The following is a 25,620-nucleotide window of genomic DNA, read 5'->3' on the forward strand; positions in this document are numbered from 1 at the left end:
TGGAATGCAGGGAGCAACCTGTGGCTGACTATTATATAAACTCTCAAGGAGAATATCCTTAGGTACACTCCAGAAATTATTGAAAATAAGAAAATATTCTCAGGTACAATTTTTGAAATAGAAAGGAAAATAGCAGTTTGCTAGCCCAGCTATTATAGATGAGAAAGTATGTTAAGTGATTTAGCTAAAGTCTATGCTAAATCTGGGAGCTGGCTGCCCCACCTCATACTATAATGCTATACTGTGCTCCAGGTTAGTGCTTTTGGGGTCCTTCATAAAGTGGCTAAAGCAGGAGCTTCAAATTGAGATTCCTTTAACTCGTGGTATATGAAGCATTTACAAAGGATGCAAGGTGACGTAGCAAGTACAGCTTTCAGAAAATACACTCCCAGATATTTAAACTGCCCTATTCACTCTTCTGAAGAGAATTTTTAAAAATAATTATTTGCCAAAACACCTAATGTTTTTGTTATCAATGCTGATTTATTCAACTGTAGACTAACAATAATTTTAACGATAAGTTCATACAAAAGAAATTTTTGATACTTTGAAGTCTTTAAAAAAATTTAAGTTGAAATATATATATATATATAATTGGAGAAAAGTATGAGTGGGTGAAGATTAAATGAACTTGCAAGCATTAAGTATATTCCATTAGGTTAGGATAAAATTCTGTTGTAGGAGTGGAATGGAATACAAGTTCAAGTAGAAAAGAGAATGATGCAAAGTTTCTGACTGTAAAAGAAAAGTCTGCTCATATATTTTTTAAATGAAATCATTGACAGTGGGTATCAAATTGCCATGGTATTTAGGCTGCTTTGAATTTGTTTAAAAGAACAACATAAAATACCAAAATTTATAATACAGTGGAATTACATTATTTGATTCTATTTGAACTTCTGATGAAAATCTTCAGATATTCATTTAAATATATGTAAAGGGTTATATAGCTTTTCAAATTTGGGGCTCAAATAAAAAAGACTTAAAGACTACTCTTCCTAGTACTTAACTTGCAGTGGCCCACAGGTAAGGTGGACCTGAGACAGATCAAGGTTTGCAAACCCAAATGTCACAAAGACCAGGGAGGCTGGCATAAACCAGGGATACACATCTGACGAGAATCAGGCAAACTGGAGAGTTCATATTCTGTCTCAAGGGGCAGTCACTACTCAGCTCCAATCAAGCAGTGTTGTGCTAGATTTATTTATTTTTTGAAGAAATTCTGGGTTTTTAATGAGCTCTCAATGTCTACATTTTTGCTCAAAAACTGTTAAAATGCTATAAGGATTCAAACAAAACCCCTGTTGTTCCAAATCTGGCATATGTGTCAATGGCAAATTCTGCTGTAGATGGAATGACATGTGGACTGCTCCTTTGATTTGACCATATTCCATGATGGAAAGTGTCTAGGGGGTGGTGCTTGATTATTATAGTACCTTTTCTAAAAATAGAGGTAATGAGTGTTACAGTCTGCTATTTTGGTTCTTTTAAGAATTTAATTCCTAACTAGTTTAGTGAACTCTAAGGAATGCGAAACTCAGTATATAAGTAAGCAAGTCATTCCATACATTCCTGAACTGAATGCATTTAATACTTGGTTTTATATATATAGGACCCACACTAATTTAATTATGCTACAAGAATTTCTTTTATGTTTCCAGTATTATAACATCAACAACTGACCACTTTGTAGTGTTGGGGACATAATCTTCCCTGAGGATTATTTGTAATCTGAAAGCTTCTTTTTAGTCCAAACACTAATGAGCATTTTATGCAGTTGTTCCTTCCCTCTGGCATGAAACCCTCTTCTCTCTAGTTCTTTTTCTCACTGAGGGACCCTCTTGTCATTTAAACACGGGTATCATCTCGAGTGTTCTTGTTTCCCTTCCTCACTCACGTCTTTTCTTTCCCTCTCAGCTCTCTCTTTCCACCCTCCCAGAGCAAATTTACTCATCCCCATAGCTTCAAATATAATCTTCACACTGAGACATTTCAGATTAATACCTCTGACCCTGATCTCCTGCTTAAGATCTTTTAATCTGAACATTTAAGAGCTACAGGTCTAACAATCAGTATGCCCAAACCTGAACTCACCAGTCTCCCCCTGCGAACAAATAAATGAATGACTGCTCTCCATACAATTCGTGTTGTGTTGGTGACAGGCCTGAGCCTTGGCCGACTGTCCTCTTAGGGCTCTGCGAGTGTTCCTCTTGTGCTCATCTTCTTTTTTATTTCTAATTCCCAAATCTGAGGTCTGAATCTCATTCCCTTAGACAACTGTAACAACCTCCCGGCCTTCCTGATTTGGCTTCTAAGTTTATTCTTCATACTTTCATAAGAGTTATGTTGCCTCAAAAACCAGTGGGAACATGCCATTCCTCTCTTCAAAAACCTCCATGGCTCACTAGGTTCTATAAAAATTCCATTCCATAGCATGGCATCGGAATAGCATTTTAGTATTCTACAAAATACCAGTAAGCTTTCTGCTCCCCTAAAATAAATTTATCACCAAATGTGTTTCAGAAACACCAAGTTAAATTAAGTGAAGTGGGTTTCTTTACTGTCGAACTTTTTAGAGCTGCTAATATACCGATGTGAATTATGAATCTCTGCAGTTTCTCAAATATATTCAGTTAGAGGATCCGCCCATTGAGGATGACTAGAAATGTCTCAGGGAGGGTGTTCACTGAGACCCAGCTGGGGCACTGCAGTAAATTATTAACAACGCATTTCAGGCCTTTCTCCTGTTGCCTGGCCCACTCACCCTCCACCTCAGCCACACTGTAGTGCCTGTTTGCCCTAAGCAGGCCATGTACCTGCAGGTGCTGGACTTTGGCTAATTCCATGCCATCAGTCTGTAATGTCTTCCCCTCTACTCTTACCTGTTTAAAACCTACATATTTTTCAAGAACTCTCAACTGAAAATTAAAGAAAAAAATCTTGATCTCAATAATTAATAACTCTTTACACTACTTATTTTACTCTTTCTTCTTCCAAGAAAACTCTAAGTTTCTTTCATTCATTCATTCACTGACTCTCCAACAATATCTACAAAAGGTTTACCAAGTACAAAGCAATATTCTGAATACAGGGACATATATATATAAAGTAAAACATACTTTTGAATAATTATTTCAACAGGTTCATTTGACAATGGGCAAATCTTGTTGCTTGTTCGTACATCTAGAAATGAAAAGTTCACTGAAACTTTTATAACAGTGACAGTTCAATGTTTTTCTGAGACAAAGAAATAACAAAAAACTGCATTTTTGATTTGAAAACAACTATCCATTGGAGTCACAGTTGAGTGTGGTGAAACATATAGGAAGAGCCAATTAAATACTATATGTGTTGGCACTTCGGAATCTGTAAAACTACAGGAGGCCCATTATGTTGCCTTTCAAAGTTTCTGCTTCAAAAATACCCCGTAAGAAAGTCTTCGGCAGGTTGGAGGCAAAACTCGGTCCCTACGAGATTGCCTTGTAGCGCTGAACTTGTCTTAATAGTATCTTGGGGTTCTAGCAAGATCCCAGAACAGAGAGATTTACATTTAGTATGTCTTTTCCTAAAAAGCAAACTGTATTTTTAGGTTGTGTTATATTTGGTGCCAAGAACAAAATATCCTAGAGTTTGGCAGGGGTTAGGAATTGATCATGAGAATCAGGATGTGCTCAGGGCGACTGATTATACTTCTGCAGCTTCATGGGAAGAAGACAGAATTTGTAGCACAGCAAGACTGCCTACTTCTAATGTGGCTTGTGGGTTCATACGTACCAGTTTTTAATGCAAATATCAAGTCATCAAACTCCTGGGACTCTTCGTCAGCTATTAGTGACCCATGGCCATATCCTCCAGAGGAAGGGAAAGTGGCACCATTCTGTGGACTTGGCTTTAAGTCAGAGCTGGCCTGTCTGGCTTGTTGGAAGGATGCTCTCTCCCAGTCAGGCGGCACCTTTTTGGGTTGGGGTGGGGAGAAAAGGAAATCATAATATGAGTATGTACATACTTACTCTGAAATCTATATGAACAATTTATCTTGCATCTCATCACAAAGGCCAAATGAAGGGGCTGTTGAACTGTTTAGAAGTGAGACCATTTATTTACACCTTTGTTCTTTAAAAAAGTATGTCTCTCCATGAGATAGTCTTAATCTGCTGATTCTAAACGCTTTCTCTATTTGAATTACTTGTAGATTTCTGTGCTGTCATGTGCAGGTGAAGAAAATAATTTTTTAACTCAATCAAAACTGGTTTTTTGTAAGATGTGTGCAAAGAAAATTGCTAAAAATCTAAGAACTGGAGAAGAACTCTCCTAATGTTTAATCAAAGGTACAACACAGAATTTTAAATAGAATAGCTATCTATAAGGACATACTGAACTGAAAAATAAAAGTTCTTTGATAGTATTCTAAACTTTCTTTTAATTGAATGATTAAAAAGATAGTTCTATCCTAAAAGGATTAAAATACATTCACTTCCTTCTTGGTGACTGATAAACAACCCCTTAATCCTTCCTTTCCTAATGGTTCCCTTCTCCTGGATGGCTTTCTGGCATGTCCCGGACAGTCCCTCACTGACAGCTGGATCAAGGCCAATTCTAAGCCTCTGAGGAATGTAGAGAACACTTTAGGGTATGTCATTGTGCAACACTCTAAATGAACAGTCAAGTAATGGCTCAGGCCCAGGAACTGAACTGTCACAGCTGCTGCCTCTTAATGCATGGTTTTCTGAGATTGCAGGAGGGTCTCATACTGAGAAAAGGGACCTAAAGATTGTCGAAATAAATATGTGAGAAGATACCTTAAAAATTTCACTTAGAAGTCGCACATCCAGACCAGCACTGTTCAACAGAACTTTCGGTGATGGTGGAAATGTTTTATATCCGTACGCTCCATTTGGGGAGCTACCAGACACATGTGCTTACTGAGCGCCTGAATGTGGCCAGGGTGATCAATGAACTTAATTTGTAATGTTATTTAATTGTAGTTAGTTTAAATTTAAATAGCCACACATAGCTAATGGTTATTGTATTGTGTACTTCAGATCTAGACAAAGGGTAGCTTGGCTAACCAATCAAAAGACAAAACAAAAAAAATTTACTCCTGAATTGCTGATGCTAAAGGTTTCCATTCCTTTTGGCATCTACTGTGATGTGGAAATAATTCAGTTTTAAGAACTTTGGAGTACAAATGAGACAGGGACCATGGGCTTAGACAGAGTAGGGTGAGGGCCTCCAGTAAAAGCAAGGCAAGACATTTACAGTCAAAGCAGTGTAACAGTGTAAAGTCCCTGTGTTCAGCATTATGCAAAGTCAAGGTCACACTAATTCTCTAGGGTAAAGATACCAGACTAGAATATAGACATCTTCAGTGAGATCAGTTAAAGGTAAAAATGCCAGGAGCAGCTTGGCTTGGAATGTTTGAGTGTTCCCCAAGGGTATCTCAGCATAACCCGTGACTTCACTGTAAACAGCCCTAGCAAACAGACAACAACCCAGCCCACCTTAGTGGCAGGGCAGGTGGTACAAGCCTTAAGTCCTCAGTTCCCCCAAATCCTCAACTGCCTATAAATTCCCTAGAATATATTTAATCCTTTCAGGATAGAACTATCTTTTTAATCATTCAGTTAAAAGAAAGTTTAGAATACTATCAAAGAACTTCTATTTTTCAGTTCAGTATGTCCTTATAGATAGCTACTCTATTTAAAATTCTGTGTTGTACCTTAGATTAAACGCACCATCCCGGGCTCTCTTGTCCCCTCCTGGCGTGAGCCAGGAGCTCTCTCCTCTCACTTTATTTCTAAATAAAAGCCTGTACCTTGCTCTCCTACCTTGACTGTTTGTGAAGCTCATTCTTCGGCTTCATGAGCAAGAACCCTGGCATCACAGAGATGGTTTTAGATTTTTAAACATTAAACAAAGGGCACTAAAGACACAATAATTTTTAAATATTGTAGTTGATTGGTGATCACTTACCTTAATTATAACCTGACATGAATAAAATTACTTTCTATATTAACACGGAAGACAAAAATATTGAGCAGGTAGATTATCTTTCTTTCTTTCTGCCAACCTGCCTACTTACTATTTATCAACCGTTTCTTTTTTAGACAGATGTACTTAGATTTCTTGCCAATTTTCAGGATATAAACACAAATACTGTACCCCCTGGTTCTTTAATACAGAGGGCAACATGAGCTATGTGAGGAGCGGTGGGTAAACACATGTCAGGCACTGCAGAAACTGTTAGGGACCTGCACACCACCTCTTCCTGGATAAATGTCTTCAGGTGTGTTTTAAAATCCGAGCGGCCAGAGCTGACGGTGGCATTACTGACAGGTTGGTGGCACTGTGATTTAGACACAGGAAACCAGAATGCAGAGACAATGGGAGGTAGATTTGCCAGCGAACATCCTGCAGAGATTTTCCTGGTAGTGCTGCTGAAGCACCCTTCCAAGCCTTTATCCTAAAATACTCCTGGTATTTAAAATAAAGAGTTTTGGTGTATTTTCTTTTCACTGAGCATTTGCTGAGATGGAAGGAGTGAGTTGGGATAGCTGAAGCAGGAGAGTTGTCAAAGTATTTTAGGAAGAAAAGTATTTAAAAAACACTTTCTGAGGCAGATTAAGTCACTGCCATGTCCAATTAGGACGACTTTGAAGAAAGAGATAATATATGATGCTATGACTTCCCAGTACAAACTGTGGGGTAGTATAGGTCACAGGGGCAGGGAAGAAAAAGAATTAAATAAGAGGCCTGATACCACATTTTCCCCAGTGGCATCTGGGAAACCTGCCCTTTAACAAACCCATTTTTATTTGGTTAAAACATAAAATGCAGATTAGCCAATCAAATACCATGGATCAGAGGATATCAGTAGGGAAAGGATTTATAAGTCACCTAGCGCTGTTTAACTTGAACCCTTTGTGAGACAGGAAAGCTGTAGGGAGAGAAACAAGAGGGCATGGCCAAGGGCAGATACCTCCTCCACAGCACTGATAAGATTCTGGGTGGACTTGTTGATTTCCCCTCCAGCAGGAGGCATTCCACTCCCCGGTGTAAAGAAGGCCTCGCTGGGTCCTGGGTGCCCATTCATTTCCACTGTGTAGCTGGCCTTCATAGGGCAACATGTCTGGTTGTGTAGAATGAAATAAACCACAAAAACATAAAGTCCCTGCAACGAGAATAACACTTGCATGTTAAAGGTCATGTTATGTCCCGCATACATAACTGAAAAATAAGCATGGTTGTAAGCAGAGCAGATTTACTACAAGTGTTCTCCAATTCCACCTAAAGTTGGGAGTTACTGAACATGCTAGAAGTCTAGCAAGAGACCACCGTAATTTCTGAATGTCAGAAAAATGTTATTCAATGTCATTTGGGAAAGCTGCCCTCTAACAAATCATTTTTACTTGGTTAAAACATTAAGTAACTCTGAAATCTGGCCCAAACACATGAAAACAGAGTTGCAGAAGTATATCTGAGTAGCTGTATATGTTTTGTTTTAGAAAGCAAATGTCTTGCTTTCCAAAAAATTACTGGTTTTTCACATCTCATTTTTTTTCTTAGCAAAATGGTTGAAGTGAAGTACTAATGTTCCAAGCACCTTGTAGGCTTCTGGAAGGGCAACACTAAATAAGCCTTCTGATTTTATTTATCACCTTTTTATCTCGTTTGGAAACAGAACCACTGGGTAGGGACTCAGAGGAATTCTGTGGATTGTTTAACATTTAGCACGCTTTGCATCCCAGCAAATGTTACTTAAGAACAATAAAGCTATCTTGTACTTTCTTAAAGATCTGCTGGCCCTTTAAATTCTTTGCAACTTAGTCAAACTCTTGACAACTGATTCCGTCAGAGACAACAAATGAAATTTTCTATTTGTCTTCCAGACACTGCCTACACTGCCTTTCCTTCTTGATTTCCACAAGGGATCTACTGTATCCTTCTAATGGTGCTTCTATGAAGCTTGGTAATTTTGACCTTTACAGTAAGCCAATAAAATATGTTAAATTGTGCCTTTTGTGTCTCTCAGTCCTGGTGTTTAAGTTTTGGAAGAAAATAAGGATCTCCTTAGTTACTAAAAATTTTAAATTAATCCACAAAAATGAAAGCAAGACACTCAGCTTCTTTAAGAAGGAAAGGAGTTAATGTCAAGATTTTTTATAAAACAAATAAGTATCTTCATTTTGTGAAGTTTGAATTCTCTCATGGTTCTTTACATTTCTAGGAGTGTAGAAGGAACAAAGCAAATAAAGTACTTGTGAGTTTGCAACTCGGTTGGTATAAATAATAAAACATCTATTAGAAAATACTCGAGGAATAAGAATTATAATAAACTTCTAATGTAAAATGAAATTAGGGACAGTCTGCAAGGCAGGTATGCTAGCATTTATCTCTGTAGCCATTTCTGGAACACTTACAAGTTAGGCCTTTCTCCCCTCACACAGAATGGCCCCTTTTCCAGTTGGCATCTAGCCTATATAATTAACAAACATGTTGCAAAATCAGTGGTTTAACTGCTAAAAAATATTTTAAAATGTAATTACTCTAACCATGATATAAAATTAGTATCAGAAACATTTATTTCCTTTTGTATTAGGGTTATTTCGTTATTTTGGGAAACAACATTAATATCTTGAATTATGTAGGACAAGTGAATTAGTTTCATGTGCAAAAGGTGTTGTGAACATTAGCAGAAACAAATCTTCCTGAAAACACATATACACATCCGAAAATTTTCTCATACAAGTAATTTTTCACATGGGTACAACCTAATTACACAGGCCACACTAGAAAAAAATAAAACTGTCAGCCTTGAAAACTGAGAATGTCACTGATTTATTTCAGAATTTCTCTAAGTGTTACAAAGTGATATGGTAAAAGTTAGATTAGGAGGCAAAAAAAAAAAAACCCCCAAAAAAACCTATGCTTTAAAATTTATCTCTAAGGACCCATTTGTTAAAACAGTAAATTATCTTATGTTTTTTTAATATCCAGCCTTTCCTGCTTCAGGAAAGGAACTGCCTGCAGAAGAAAACTTGCATGTGAAAACTACATGTGCTTTTTTTCTTAAAAGCACATTTACATATACAGTAAATAGTTTGAGTCTTTTAGATGTGCTCTAGGAAAGATAAACACTTAAAATGGGAAGAAAAAAAATGTTTAAATGCAGGTTGTATGACATTTGCCTGTGTCCAGCCCAGGCTGGGCAAATACAGAAAAGCAACCTTTATTATCTAAAGTATTCAGTTGTAGAGGTTTCTGATCTCAGAATAAAAACATGTCCCTATTCCAAATGCTGCATCTTAAATCTCAGTGTCTTCTTTGTATGCTGGTCTGTAAGAGAATTTTAAGAGAGAATCTGAGAATCTCAATTTTTCAATACAACATGCTCACTGTCCACTATGTGTGGGCCAGACACTGAGATGCATGGATAAAACATTAGGCTCCTACTTTCAAATTGCTTACAAACACAGCAATATCCTACAAAATAGTAGGTTAATTATTTTAGGAGAAAGATACACTTAATTTCTCTGTTCTTCCTGTTCCTTATCTAGCTCAAGCTTACACAGAAAGGAATTCTTTTTAGATTATTTTGTTGGATCTCCTACTACAATGATGAAAAATGCTTTCAAAAATCTAGGGATTATATCTGGATTGACCATACCCACTGGCCAATTCTGTATTTCTTTTGATTCAGGGACTTAAATTCATTAGCAAACATCCAGTCAGACACAAATGAGACTATAATATTCTAATGAAATTAATAAATGCTCTTAACATCATCAAGGAACAAAGTAAGTCCAGATTTTTGCCACTTATGTCAATAATTTCTGTCAGTTCCATAAGAGGTGGGAAAGAATAAACATTGTCATTTGACAAATTTAACTGAGAAGCAGTGGCAGAAGAGAACTGGATAAGACAAGAAGTTGACTGAGCTGCCTATTTCTAAAGGAAAGGAAATATCAGGGCTTCACACAGATTTGGAGAACTCATCTGAAACCAGAACGCCCCCCCACCCCCAGGACTGAAATATAGCCCTCAACTCAGAGCAGTTAAGCTTTGTATGACTTAAAAAAAATTCTCAGAAGAGGGTAAAACCCAGATATTCAGATGTTGAATACCCAGATATCAATACCCAAGTATTGATAACAGATTCCTTAATACCAAACCACAGCCTTAGTAACTTTTGAACTTTAAGATGTTCAAGCAAGAAAAAAAGCCAATCTTTTAATACATGTTAAAATTTAAGCTTGCTACAGACTTCATGTCAATTTTCAGTGTTAAAGGACAATGGAACAATATCTATCAAGTTCCAAAGACAGAAATGGTCAAGAACAATAATATTACACCCAGCCAATGAGTATTTGAAATGATTAAATGTAAGAAGAATGCAGCAACCATGGATCTTCTTGGGGAGGAAACCCAAACTACATGGTAGTAAAATATAACCAATAAAGAAGAACCCATACAGAAGAAAAGACAGAACTCAGTACTGAATATGGCAAAAGAATCATGTAAAAGGACCTGAACATATGTACTTAGATATAGGACCAATACTGAAAAACTATGAGAATTACAGTTACAGAGTCAAATGTAAATGTTAGGTATCTAGACAATGTAAAAAGCATAATATTAACTAAAACAATATATCTTAAGTTGGGAAGAGTGGATATGGGAGGAGATCTGAGTATTGATGACTATCATCTCTTATAGCAAACAATCAATACTATAAAGTTGAAATACCTAGGTGATAAAAAACAGTGATTCCAATTCCTTTATGTATTTATAATTTCTTAACTTGAGACCATTTATCTTGTAGTGATTAGAATGTCTTCTGTAGTATAAAAGTGTTTTCTGATATTCAACAATTACTTCTCTACCATTTTAGTTTTTCTTGTGAAAAATTCAAGTAAATTGAAGTTAAATGTACATTATAGCAACCATAACATGGTCACATATTTAATACCTACTTATAATTAGGTACCCAATCATACTTAATTTGCCTAGAAAGATGTCTGGAATGATGTTCACTTAATGTTATTTTTCATTTAGAAAAGTAAATAGTCATTCATTAAGGAGACTTAACGACACACACACACACACACATACACACACATGTATAAAATAGGAATGATTTTCAAAATGATTTTAGTTAATGACCTATCTTTTTTCTGGTATTCTTTATTCCTTTCTGCAAAATCAGAATTTTCTTCTAACATTTCACTTTTCTACAGAACTTATTATTTCTTGTAGTTCAGATGTGTTGGAAATGAGTTCTTTCAGCTTTCATCTGCCTGAAAATGTCCGTATTTGCTTTAGAGGAATATTTTCACCAGATGTATATTATTCAACATTAACAGGTTTTTTGTTTGTTTGCTTCTTGGGGGACTTGAAAGATGTCATTCCATTGTATTCTGGTTTCCAGAGTTTCTGATGAGAATAGTGTTCATTTTTAACACTATGTTCTTGTATGCGTGTGATATTCCCTTCACTGCCCTCCTGATTTCCTATTTAGATTTCAAAATTTCAAGAGTTTGAGTATGATATGCTTATGCATGGCTTTTTTTTTTCTTTTTTGTAGTTTTGCTGTCGAATTAAGACAATTCCTAGCCACCATTATTTCCATTATGGTTACCTAATGTTAATGAGGGTTACCTATAGATGAAGTGTGAAGGCATTTAAAAAGTTTTTAATCTTTATATTTTTAGTAATTTATAATAAATATTTATAATTTTTTCCAAAAATGATAGTAATAAAAAAAGTTCCAAGCAATTTTGTCAGTATATTAGTAATGATCAATTGTATTTAATGGGAACATGGAAACATGGACCATTTATTATTGTTTTTTCTCTCTAGTTTTAAAACTCTGAAACACAGAGATATTAAAATAATAGGAATATTGCTTTCAAGACAGGAAAAATGTATAATTTCAAAATCTCCAGGTATGTTAACTCATTTATGAAAAATAGTTAAGAAATAGGCAGTGGACTCATAAAAGTGGATCAAAACTTGTTACCTTTCAGATAGCCTGAGAAAGTACAAAAAACAATGCAGAATAAGGGACTGAGAGGGATGAGATGAGATCTTCATTAAAATTAGCCTTTCTTTAGCTAAAAACTTCCAAATTTGGGATTAAAAAAAGACTATCTTCCACTAAACTCTAACTTCCTAAAAAGCAAGAGACTATGTCCAGTTCACGGTGGTATTTTTTAGTTTATAGCATGGTCCCTAGCACACAGAAGGAGTTTAAGAAATATTTATTAAGTGGTTTAAAATTTCATCAGTAGGATGTGATGGGGACTGACATGGGCTGAGGCGTGTGTTGGCTTTAGTCTTCTAACTTTCTCATTATAGTTAGATAATTCAGTAGTTGGTCAATAAAATTCTGTTTCGGCTTAGTTTTTCTGTTTCACATTTTGTGCCAAGACTCTCACGGGAGAATGAAGCATCCACTTCCGGCTGGGTCTCTGCTTTTCTGGGTCGGTGCCCCTCTGGTGGTGGGCTTGCTTCGCACTGGGACCAGGTGACTTCTGGCTCCTCTGCTGGGGTTGGGTTTGCCCAGTTCTGCTACTCCTTGTGGCCACTTCTCCTTGAACGGCTTCACAGCTTTCTGCCTTTGCTTTTCCCTTGACAGACACCCGAGAAGTGTCCACGATATTGTATCTGGCTCTGTGCTGCTCGTGGGATGCTGGCCCACTGTTGTTTTGTATCACTAGTGACTTAGCAGAGAAGACAATGGATTTCATGACAAGGACAGAATTGAAAAGACAAACATGGTATTTTGTGCATTGCTACATTTTTTTTTCACGTGCGAGAAAAGTAGGAATCTTGTCTTTCATTGCTTCATAATTTTTGACTCTTATTTTTCACAGTTGAAGTTGCGTTAGCTAATGTTCTCATTTATAATAAGAATCCACAATCTAATGTGTACATTAAATATACAAAGAAAGGAAACAAGTGAGTTCACCTTGATGGCCATTGGTTAGACAATACAATTCAAATACTTAGAAATCCATGGAATCTTTATAGCCCAAATGCTTTTAAAAATATATGGAAGGTACAGGTAATTCTCTAGTGTTCACCATGGGTTACGTCAAGTTCTTCGAATACTTCTTCTTAATTTAAGGAACACTTTCCCTTCAGAACTAATAGAGTTAACGGAGGTTCCATTGGCTTAATCTGCTGCCTTCAGACATGCGTATGACCAAAGTATCTGGATATCAGGTCTTCACTTTCAAGGTCTAGGCTTAGAAAGATGTCTATTCTAAATTTTGTAATCCCCAGGAACAAAAATTTCATGTTTTTAATCATAAATATCCAGAGTATAGACAGACTTTTTTTCTTCTTTGTAACCAAAGTTTTAATCTACAATTTAAGAACATATTTCTCTGCATATCACTTATGGACAGAAGACATATTTGGTCAGTCTGCTTTGTCATAAATATTCATGAATCTAAAGACAGTTTAATATTAGGTCATTCTCAGCAATCTCCTCTCTGGATGAGGTGATCTCCATTGCTGCAGCTTTTCCTCTTAAACTTTGTTTAATAGTGCTTCATTTCTGAGACTTTCAATAGTCTTCATTCGTGAAGCATTAGTCAGTCGTGATATTACCTATTAGGAGCCAGACTATTTCTGACAAGATAGAAGGAACTGAAAATTAAGTTAAAAAAAATTTTTTTTACAAGAACACAAACCCGTGACCCCACCAACACCCTGCTTTGAGTTCCTAAGTTAGAAAATTTTCAGAGGTACAAACTGAGTTGGGTGGTAGGACTGAGGGGTAGAGAGGACTGGAGGGTATTGGAACTAAAAAGTACAGAGATTGAGAGATGTAAATGGATGGAACTAAATAGTGTAGAAGAGGTTTGGAATATGAGAGTAACTTTTTTTAAGGTTTTAATAAAAAGTGGAGAAGAGAATCAAGTTAAAGTAAGCTCTGAATATGAAAAAGAATTAAATTAAAATTATTATAAAAATACCAAACTGTACCATGATTATGTATTTAAATCTTGTTATATTTGACTACTTTTAAAGATTTTAATTTAAAACCAATCTTTATTTTGTAGTTGATACACATTATATTTGTTTTAAGTGTACAGCAAAGTGATGTGACAATTATATACATTACAAAATGCTCATGGTAAGTGCAGTTATCATCTCTCATCATACCATGTTATGAAAATACTATTGACTATATTCCCCATGCTGTACTTTTCCATCCCTGTGACTTACTTATCTAATAGCTGGAAGTTTGTACCTTTATATATCCTTTACCTGTTTTGCCCTTTCCCCTTTCTCCCTCCTTCACAGCAATCACAAATTTGTACTCTGTATTTATGAGTTCTATTTCTTGAACTCACCTTTGTTTATTCCATAAACACTGGAAATACTCAAAATCTGTAGGTTGAAATAATATTCATAATAACAGAAATAATAAAATAGTTAAAGTGAGTTTTTTTCATACTCTCTAGGGTGGTTTTTCTATGCAGAAAAGATTATCCAGCAAACTGTGGCCATGGGTCAAACTGGCCCACTGCTGATTTGTATATGTATCTCAAATCACCATGAGGCACACTTTAAATATCTTACACTTTCATTTGTCAGTAATTCCTCAATAAAGGTATATATATAAAAAAAAAGACCATAACAATAAATAGGACAAACTACTGACACAACAACGGGAATGGATCTAATAAAAAGTGGCGAAGAGACTCAAGTTGAAGAGAATTGGTATGCTAGATAAAAAAGAGCAAGACACAAACAAGTACTTACTGTATGATTCTATTTATACAAAATTCTAAAAAATACAAATTAATATTCAGTGACAGAAAGCCGATCAGTGGTTGCCTGGCTTTGGAAGCAAAGGGAGGGATGTTCTACAAGGGGACCTGGGGGATCTTTTTTGGGGTAATGGAAATGTTCTGTATCTTTATTGTGGTTTCAGGAGTGTGTAAGCACATGTTTTTTAAAAACAGAACAAATTTATTTTATAAATTGAGCATGAATTTTTTTTAACAAGGGTCAGCAAACGTTTTCTGAAAAAGAGTCACATAGTGAATGTTTTAGACTTAGGGCATGGGGTCTCTGTCAAAACTACACTGAAATTTAAATTTCATACAATTTCCATATATCACAAAACAGTATTCTCCTTTCTATATTTTTCAACATGCATAAATGTAAAAACCATTCTTAACTCTGTAAGTACTTTCAAACAGTTTTTGTCAGCATCCTTTAAATTGCCTTTATGTTTAGACATCTGCTGACCACTCTGTGGATTAAGCTGAATTGTCTGGGCCGGTGAGAGCTGACCAAAGAACAGTATTGATGATGATGAAAAGGGAAAATTGGGTGACACAGTGCCAATAAAAATAAGAGAGGAAAAGGAATCACTTTGTTGTGGAAACTAAATTAAATATTATACCTATTAAAGTGAAAATAAGTCAGATTATTTTAAGTACTAGACTGGAGACCAGGAGAGAAGGCAAGGTTAGAGACATACATGTGGAAATAGCTGGGCACTGGCAAAAGCTGAAGCCATATGGGCATATAATTTTTCTAAAGGAAGACACTATGTTGAGAAAAAGCTGAGTGCTCAGAATGAAACACAGCTGGAGGACATGAACAGGAAGAGGAACCAGTGAAGTAAACAAGGAACAGTAGACTGGTCAGGAAGGTCAGATAAGAGGACAGCCACAGCTAACCATGCTAGGGGCACCAAGAGAAGATGCTGTTCCAGAAAAACGATGTGGTCTGCATTGCCAAAAACAGATGACACAAAAAGATGAAGCAGAAAGAGGCATTTATTCATTTCAGCTATAACTGTCTTTGGGAAAATCACAGTGAGAATACAGAGAGTAGTGAGAATAGATAGAAATATATATAGAGAGATGTCAAGAAAAAGGTGCACTTAAGTTAGGGAATAACCTGAGTCATGACATGAGACCAGCCAGTTTAATAACTCTAGGTCAACACTCCATGGGAGTGTTTTCCTCTTTCCACCCCACCTACTTCATTCATTATTATTCTTACTCAGAGCAAAAGAGCAAAGAATTCAATTCTTTAAACCACAAACTGAATTGGGCATTCCATCTGGAGATACTGAACATTTCACATTTTCTACCATGCTGGATTAATGTGGGTACCCTCCTGTCATTTATGTTTTCAGTGACACCAAGGTCCCTTCTGGAGATGCCCCATTTTTGTATTCCTGACTTATTCCTGTCCCATAAGTTGCTGAAGACAGACTGTCACCTAAAGACATAACTACTGGCTTCTAAATCTTTTATATTGCTTTTAAAAGCGAGAGAAAAATCTAGTAAACTTTAAGAAATTATTCATTTCATCATAACATGGTTAATCAAATATCAAAGATTATCTAAATGACTTTGTTTTAAAAACATTCTCAGATGAGTCAATTCCAAAATAATGATATAGTCTGTGTAGACTTATAGAAATATGGAACTCAAGGTCCTATGCTCTGCTATATTGAAACACAGGTATAAATCAGGCACTGAGAATACAGGAAGAGTTTCTCATGATAACTGGCAAATCTAGAAAATTCTGGAACATTTCACCAGCAGTTAAAAACTTCCTGAGGTATCACAGTTGTGGGAATCTTTGCATTTATAGATTTGAGATAGTATAGCATTTAAACAGAAATCAATAATGATTCCAGATATTAAGAACCAGAATATACTATCAAAATATATTTTGTTATTTTTTTCAAGTACTTTTTCCTGACAACTAACAAGCTATATGGTAGTGACAAGTCACTTAATATCTCTTTGTTGCAATTTTTCTAAACAGTAAAACAGGACACTAGTGTTTCTCCAGGGATGCTCGATGGACTAATAACTGGTTCACTCACAAAGCTCTAAAAAGTGTATGGATAATTTTAAAAAGCAAAAATTTAGAGTGGCCCAAGTCCACTGTTAACATTTATTTCAAAAGGAGGGAATAAAAGAAAATACAGAGAAGTAAAACAAAACAAAAAACAAAACCCTAAGATTTATACCAAATCTTAACACTCAGAAATAATACTCTATCCTGTATATGAGCTTTCTTACAACTACAATTACTAGAAAGGGTTTATTTTCCCCAACTTATTAATTACATAAGGACAAGTTTTCGTATGTAACCATTTTTACTGGAATTAAGAGCAGATGGTTGGATTTGTAGTTGGGCAGTATCTAGGGTAACCTCAGATCCTGGTTTGATTGAGACAGTCCTGGTTTACTTGGGATTCCTGGCTCAGCCTGTTTTCTCAGCATTTTTATTAACATCATGCCCTTTCACTTACGTGCCATTGAGAGTGAATTATATGGCAATTTAGTAGGGCTGATAGGACTCAGCCAGGGCCCAGCACTGTGGAAGCTGTCCTATTCGATGCAGCAGAGCTATCAAGAGGATACTAATAAAAACCTCGATTCTATACCCAGTCCTCTTTAAATGACAATGGCCTGCAACTTAAGTTCCCTCCTCACCACCCCACCCATTCACTGAGTCAATACATGACACCTGAGGGTCCACCTAGTCATGCACCGCAGCTCTGTGGGGGAGTGAACAGGCATGCTCAGTCCTTTCCTCAGAATCCTTCCTTCCCATTTGTGTGCTTCAAGGCTTGGAGCTCTACGGGGAGTTCCTCTGCTCCCCAAACCTCGGATCTCAGATCACTGCCTGAAGGGGGAATCAGTAAAGTGAAAGAGGGATCCAGTAATGGGCCCTTTCTGAATTTGAGATTTTTCCAAATATTTTATCTTTCTCCAACAAAATAATTTTGTATACTATTCTTTTAAAAGTTTTTGAAAGTCTAATGAATGGGACATTAATTCTGTGATGCATAAAATAATGTAACAGAGGTAGTAATCAGCTTTAAGGAGCTTACACTAGTGTAGTCGCTACGTGCTAAATACTGTTATGTTGACCTATATGCTTCATTTATATGAACCTTAGTTTTTCATCTGTAAAATGGCCATATCAACACTAGTTACCCCAATGGGTTAGTATGAAGCTCATATAAAATAAATGTAAGGCCTGTATTTGTAACCTGTCAATCTGCTTTAGAAAGGTGATACTGTTTTTCTTGATGAACAGATTTGCATTAAGTTAGTCTCCTGCTTAACCTGGTTGGTTTATTTCTTTGTACTGCACTCTCCTACCTGCCAGTTAAGGTGGCCTGCCACAAGGTTGTGTTCCCAGAAATAATATAACACATAAGGCTAAGCAGGATCTTCACAGTCAAATATTTTACATAGCTGAGAACCACTTCTTTCCCAGAATTGGTAAAGAATAGAAACAAAGGTGTTGTTCTGCCTGAAGTGTGATTACATACACAATTATTGACCATCTTTCTTAAGGCATGGGCATCAGTTTCTTCACTGATAGGGTTTATTCTTTATTGAATCATTTCATCAAGTGGCTCGGGGGAGGGTGGTGTTAATGCTTCAGTGGTTCCCAGACCTTCGGAATAGAGAATATAATTTTGTGATTTAGCTTCTAATTTCAGAGTGGAAAATATAATTTTGTAATAAAGCCATCTGTTATAGGTCCTTGTCTGTCACCACTCCCAGAGTGTAGCCCACACCAGGTATACTCGAGTGCCAGGCTCGCCAGTTCTCCAGACGTGCTGCACTGGGTCTCAGGCTTGCCTGCGGTGGCGCTGCTCCCTCCGCGGCTCTTCCTCCCTGCCCGGCTAGCCCCAGCCGCGAGGTAAGTACCAGCCTCCTTCAGGACCTTAAGATGAGTCTCTGGCCTCCCCTCCACACTGGGTCAGGCAAACATGCCCTCGGTCTCCACACCCTGCACTCCCTTGGACAGCACTTCTGCTCCATCCTAACTGCCAGTTTCTAGTTGGTCTCCTACATCCCCCTGTAGCCCGGGAACTTCTTTAACCGAGACAACTGGATTTCCTCACTGCCGTCAGTGCAGCGCAGTGCCCTACGAGAGCACGTTCATCATAAATACTTGTTGAGTTGATGAGCAAATATATATCAAGTCCAAAAAAACTTGTTTTCCCGGGGCCTAGGAAGACACAGGCAAGAAAAACGAGGATTCTCTATGAACAGCTTCTACACCTTAAGGGCTTACTCTTAACTAAGAAGTGGCTATAGTTGCACCATCAATGCCATTTCCTTAATATATCTTCCCAGAAATTCTAGAAGACTTAAATTGGGTGTTCTCTTTGCCAGCTGCTCCAGTGACTCAGATCCCAAGTAACTAAGGGTATGAGGGTATGTAATCACAAATTTTTATAGGCTGTTAAGTTGGAACAAAAACCACCTACAGTGGGAGGGGATGAAAAGCATGTTATGGGAAAGGCAATAAAAGTTGAACTCCGTGTGTGTGCGTATGTGTTTAAAGGCTTTGGAATATATGTAAAGGCATGACACATTTTACTATTTTATTGGTTTAAAAATAAATTTAATTTATGTCTATGAGGCAATAGTTATGTCTGAAAAGAAAATTTGCTAAAATTAGGGAATAAATTCCAAACCCCAAATTTTGGTTTCCTTTAGGTAGTTTTGCAAATTTTTCATGCAGAGATTGGTTTGTACCTTGGCTTTAAATTTTACCACCCTTATAAGAGTATGCATATTTTATAACATTATTCTAACCTATGTTGTAATTTTTAGAACAAATAAAAATGTGGGATTCTAAGACAAAGAAATAAAGTCCCATATTCTCTGAAAAGATAATCTTAAATCTGTAAGGAAATATTCTAGGTTTGTGTGAGGAACTGTTCTAACAGTTAATAAAAACAATCTAGGAATATTTATTTCCAGGTTTTTGGGGAAAAATAGTCTGTAAATTCTACCACATGGCAAAGGGATGATTGTGATTCTTTATATGACTTGTCAATAACAACAAAGTCCAGACAAAGAGAAACAACAGGCTATTTCTTTAAGATATGTTACACAGGGAAAATAGATTTCTATATTTTTGCCTACTTTTTCTCTGAGAAATCACAGACACTTATCTGCACAGTTTACATACTGTTGCTTTTTTCCTACATATTTATGCATATATGTAAAATTAATAGGCTTCAGATATTAGTTGGCTCTTTTTCATTTTATTAGATCTTTAATATATGAAGGTGAAGACAGTGGTATACTGGGCATTTCTTTTTTTTTTTTTAAATGGTAGCTACATTTTAGGAAAGGGTCACCCTCTTGGAGCTACAAGCAGAGCTATTGTGATTTATAGTAAGAAATACGTATTTGGTCTGTGTCCCTGTTTCTGGCACAGAGCTCCTAAAACCCTTGGAATTTCCTTGGTAATCAGAGCGATAATTTATTATGTTACTCAGGTGACTTTTGGAAAGCACCTGAGGATGGGGGCTGGTTGCTGCCAGTGGAGCCAACCATGTGATCAGAAGTTTGGGGCTTTCAGTTCCACCTCTTGACCTCTGGGAAGGGGAGAGGGGCAGGAGGTTGAATCAATTGCCAATGGCCAATGATTTGATCAATCACTCCTTTGTAATGAAGCCTCCCTTAAAATCCAAAAGGAGAGAGTTTGGAGAGCCTCCAGGTTGGTGAACACATGGAGATTAGGGAGAGTGGCAAGCCTGGAGAGGGCATGCAAGCTCTATACCCTTTCCCCATGCTCTACCCTATGCATTTCTTCTCTCTGGCTGTTCCCAAGTTATATCCTTTTATGATAAACCAGTAATCTAGTAAGTAAAATGTTTTTCTGCATTCTGTGACCTGCTCTAATAAATTCAATGAACCTGAGGAGAGGGTCTTGGGAACCTCTGATCTGTATTACTGTTTGAGCCTGATAAAATGAGTGTTGTATTAAAAATATATTAATTTGTTGGAGCAGCTAATCAGACAATTTAGTGGGATTTCCAGAATTGTAAGACACAAGAACCAGCACACAAAAGAAGAAAGGTCATTTCTATCTCGTTGCACTTCTGTATGTGCCACACATCATATTAGAGGCTTTGCAAACATTGTTATTCCAACAATTTTATGAAGCATGTATTGTCATCATTCATCCTATGAGCCTTCCTTCAGAAAGTTCAGTAACTTCCCCAGGTACACAGTTCTCCTTAGCAGGCTCAGAAACCTAGATATGAAGGGGCTGGAAGCATAGGGGCTTGCACTTCCCTTATGTTGGAACAGTGAAGTAGTTCAGGATATGACAGTCTGGGTGGGACCAGGTGGCATCAGTGTGGCTGGAGAGGACCAAGAACTGTGGAAGGCAGACGTCTACACACACTGAAGTCACCCTGGGTGACTCCTTCTCTCTCTTCCTTCTTATCCTCCCACAATCCTATCCATCCCAACATTATCTCCAAAATATCTGTTGAACTTGGACCCACTGCTAATATGCTAGTGAAAATCACCACAATCTCACACCTTTACCAAGGCAAGAATCTATCAGCATAAGCTGACTCTCTTCCCCTCTTCTCCTGCAGTAATTCTCCATAATAGAAGGTATCACTTCACTGCTTAACAACCCTTTAATGCTTGCCGCTACTTGAGATAAAGGCCCCAGTCCTAAGATGTCTGTAAGCCTCTGCGTGACCAGTGTACCCACTTTTCCAAGCTGACTCTGCTGCCCACCTGCACTCTCCACATCCGGGTGCACTAGTCCATGTTCAAGGCCTGTGCATACTCATTTCATGACCATTCCATGAATGCGTCAGGCACAGTCCTAAGTGCCTCTCCCTCACATGCTGCCTCCTTTGACTAGAAACCTCTTTGAGAACCCATAATCTCTGTGGGCCTGGCACCGGTCACTCCCAGCCTTCTGGTTTCACTTCCTCAGGAATCCCCCAAAGAAAGAAAGACGGTTTGTCTAAGCTTTCACAGTACCCTGTACTACTCTCCTATAGAACTCATCACAACTTTTAACTATGTTAAAGTGATATTTTTATTGAAATCTGCCTCCTGCAGTCGAGCAGACCCTGGTCCTATGCATTCTGTTTGGGACCATTCCTGCTGGGCTCTGCACTATGCCCTCAGAGCCTGATGTGGTGACTGACTTAATGTCTTTGAATGAAAAAATGATGAGAGAGACTGTTAAAATCTCAGAAATAACTAAGTGTGATTTGTAAATGTATTGCTGATGAAGGTAATAAAACTCAAATTTCTCAGAAACTCTAAAGGGACTTCTAATTAAAGACTCATTGATTTACAATATAAATAGTTAAAACAATTTGTTCTATAAAGATAAAACATTCAGGAAACCCATGACAAATGATACTTAGGCAGCCAGTGAGAGTCAAGAATCTCTCAGAGATTCTTTACCACTAACCAGTGACCCAGATGTTATTTTTTGATGTTCTCTTTCATTTTTAAATTTAGAAATTTACCAGTCCCTCTACCCAAAGTGGAGACAAAGACACTTTATCAGATGACTTGGGCTTAATGGAAATATTCCTTTTGAGCCTTTTTTTTCTTGTTTAATTTTAAAAGTCACTGAAGAATTTAGACCATCTATAGGTCCAACTTCTCACGACCCATCCCACTAAAAAATCAGGTAGGCAGCAGGGGTTGTGAAAAGTACATGCATCTCTATCCAGGAGACCTGGATTCCAGATTCAGCTCTGTCACTGAACAGTGATGATGACCCAGGGTCCCAATTTCTCATCTGCAAAATCAGGATATGCTAGAGACTGGATTATATGAATCTTTCTAGAATTAAAGTGTGTTTTTCGGAAATAGATGCAGAACATAGTATAGTTGCCGGTATTTTGTCTCCTCTTGTGGTTTATCACAAAGAAGGTCAAACCTATGAATTTACTTTTTGTAAACAACAGGTCCATTTGCCCAGCTACACACAAATCTCATTGTAAATTAATGCACCATGAACACTTGATTAGTGAATTAGCTTTCTTGAGCCTTATCAAATTCAACTTTTTGAGCCTTCAAAGTTAAGGATCAAACTTTGACCTATGGTGCTCCCCAAAGATAAAGGCTCTAAAATATATTTGAGGGAAAACAAATAAAATCACATCCTACACATCATTAAAATACTGCTGAATACAATCATGGCAAATAATTATAGCATTCATAGGAAGGAAAGAATTCTTTCCTCTTTCCCAAGTGCTTTCTAATTTAGCCTGGCTCATGGCTTACATGAGAATAGTAGTAAAGGAAAATTAAGAAAATAGATTTTTAATAGTGATTTTTGCTCTTCTTGCTACAAAGATCACAATTATATGTGTTACAGAAGAGCATCTCTAGTAAATGTTGACCACATTTGTTTATAAAGGAAGTGACTTGCAGAGCTAGCTTTAGCCCATAAATGCAATAGTGAAACAGTTTACATATATCTGTCTAAATAAGTTTGATACTACAACACCCACAACAGTCTGCATCAATTTCTTAGTCCACAGAAAATGAGATATCTTAATAAACCTAGGCTTTTCCTATTTTAGGTTGACTATTGTTTTTCCTCATCTGTGCTTTTGGTTTTAATTACAGATATATTGTTTTATTTTTCCAACACTAAAGAATCCTTGCCTCACTCTGCAAACTTTAAGGGAACATTAATTTCCCAGATCTGTCTTTTCAGATTTGCTTAGGACTGAACAATGAAATGATTCTAGTGCTAATATCTGAGTACCTGGAATAGACCATTCTGGAATTAGTGTGGTTACCATCAGTTTACAGCAAGAACAGCATAATGGGCCTTCAAGTCTTCACTGTTTTTTTCCCCAGTGTGTGTGGAGAGGGAATGGTGGTGGTAGAGTCATTTAAATTTAGGATACATCAATATATGTCAACATGCTGGAAAAGTACAATACACCTTTAATTATTCTTAGCGTTCATTCAAGTTATTTATTCAGTCATGGATCCATTCATTCATTCAACATTTACTGAGCATAGGGATTGTTAGAATTCAAAACAGAGAGATACAATACGTAATACCTGTCCTCAAGTGGTTAGCAGGTCAGAGAAAAACAAAAGTACTGATAATATAGCATATGAATGCCATGATAAAGAGAAAAATCATATTGTAGGAGTTCAGAAGACATACGTCAAAAAGTGTTGGGGCAGGTAAGAATCCTTGTAAAACTTGACTTCTAAGTGAGTTTTGAAAGAACAAATAGGAAGCCAGGCAGCAGGCAGGAGGGAGCAGGACAGGTCTTCAAGAAGACCAGATAAAGTGTCCGTGCTAAAGTAATAACCAGTGGAGAAGAGCAGTGACGCTTCTTCTATCAGACTGGATAAATCTTCAGGTAGCACTTTATCTTCAGTGTACAATGAAAGGGATCAGAGATGTTTACATAAATGGGCCAGATGGGTTCCCACTGAGTATATTTCCATCCCCAAATGAATCCTGTTCATTGTTCGATATCATAACTGCAAAGTATGATCAGATCTTAAACTATTGAAGAATGCTGCTTTGAGGGGGCACGAGGGACTCTGAAGACCTGTAAAGCTAGTACACTTCTAGTGAGTTCAACCTTCAGTGATGTTACTTAAGAAAGAGTTAACAAAGTAGTTTAAGTTGTGATCAACAGCATGACAGTCCTTTGATTTCGAAAGTGATTCAAATTTGTATTATGAAAACAGAAAAGACTTAAAATGGTTCAGAAAGTACTGGTGTCACCTATGAGGTTAGCTTCCTAAATTTTACCCAGGACTCAAGCTGCCAATAAGATCTTGCTTTTGCTTTGTCTCCTGTGTGACTACATGGACTATTTACTCAGCTGAAGAGGTGTTTTTTTAAGACATAAACTCTTTGGCAGTCCTTTTTGTAGTAACACAAATCTTTTAGTAAGATTATTACTAGTTAACAAAGTCTCAAATGCTTTCAACGATGCCTGCAGAGTAAATTCAAGGAATAATAATAAATAGCCCTGACTGGTGATGGACTTCCCTGGTGTAATGGCTAGTTCATCTCTGACCCGAGGGAGTTTGTATGAAGGGTCAAACCATAGCACCTACAAGACAGCACAAAGGTGCTCTTTGTCCAGGTAATCGGAAATCCATTGAGGTGAAGTGAGGTGATGTCAGGTATTATCTGGTTCCCACAATTCTGGAAACAAGTGACTGTAGAATCTATCAGATGGACACCTGGGCATTCAGCAAGGTTGGCTGCCTGCCTGCAGATGTGAGGAAGTAAAAAAACTTTACAGTATGGGTATGTTGCTTGCTGCCTCTGTGAGAGGCGCAAACATTCAAACACCAGGCATTTCTCCTGTTGCTGCCAGACACCTTCCGTACAGAAGTGGCCCATAAATGAGAGAGCCAACCAAGTCACAGAACAAATCCTGTTTCCAGTTCAATGCTGCAAACACAGATTAAGTCATATCTTGGAATGCTTCCACTGAGAAAACTTACAAGAAGCAAAGCAACTTTTCAAAGCATAGCAAAATAAACATTTGCTTCATGACTTACTGACTTTGGCACACAGAAGATACGTACTTCCAGTAAATGCAGTGACTTAACTGAGGCACCAGCTTCACCTTCCTGGTTGCTTAAGGCCACCAGACTGCTCTGGGAGGTTAACCTCACTTCTACCCCTAGCCCCACTATGGAGTCCATTATTTGAGGCCAAGCATGTAACCACTAGCTACTTATACTTGCAAGTGGGACATTGCCGCCGGCTATCACCACAGTGCTTAGGGCAAAGGCTAGATAATTAAATACGTTCTTT

General features: G+C 37.2%; 1 protein-coding gene across 1 annotated transcript in view; it reads right to left on the reverse strand.

The window, feature by feature from the left end:
• The window catches only part of ADGRV1 (adhesion G protein-coupled receptor V1), a 577,341-nt gene that overhangs the window by 13,649 nt on the left and 538,072 nt on the right, over positions 1-25,620 (reverse strand). The window contains exons 88-89 of the mRNA XM_037012118.2: positions 6,980-7,171; positions 3,775-3,952 (exon numbers count right to left, since the gene is read on the reverse strand). Coding sequence (XP_036868013.2) covers positions 3,775-3,952; positions 6,980-7,171 — 370 coding nt within the window. The remainder of the gene's footprint in view (positions 1-3,774; positions 3,953-6,979; positions 7,172-25,620) is intronic.

Source organism: Manis javanica, chromosome 1 (genome assembly GCF_040802235.1).
Source record: "Manis javanica isolate MJ-LG chromosome 1, MJ_LKY, whole genome shotgun sequence".
Taxonomy (NCBI): Eukaryota; Metazoa; Chordata; class Mammalia; order Pholidota; family Manidae; genus Manis; species Manis javanica.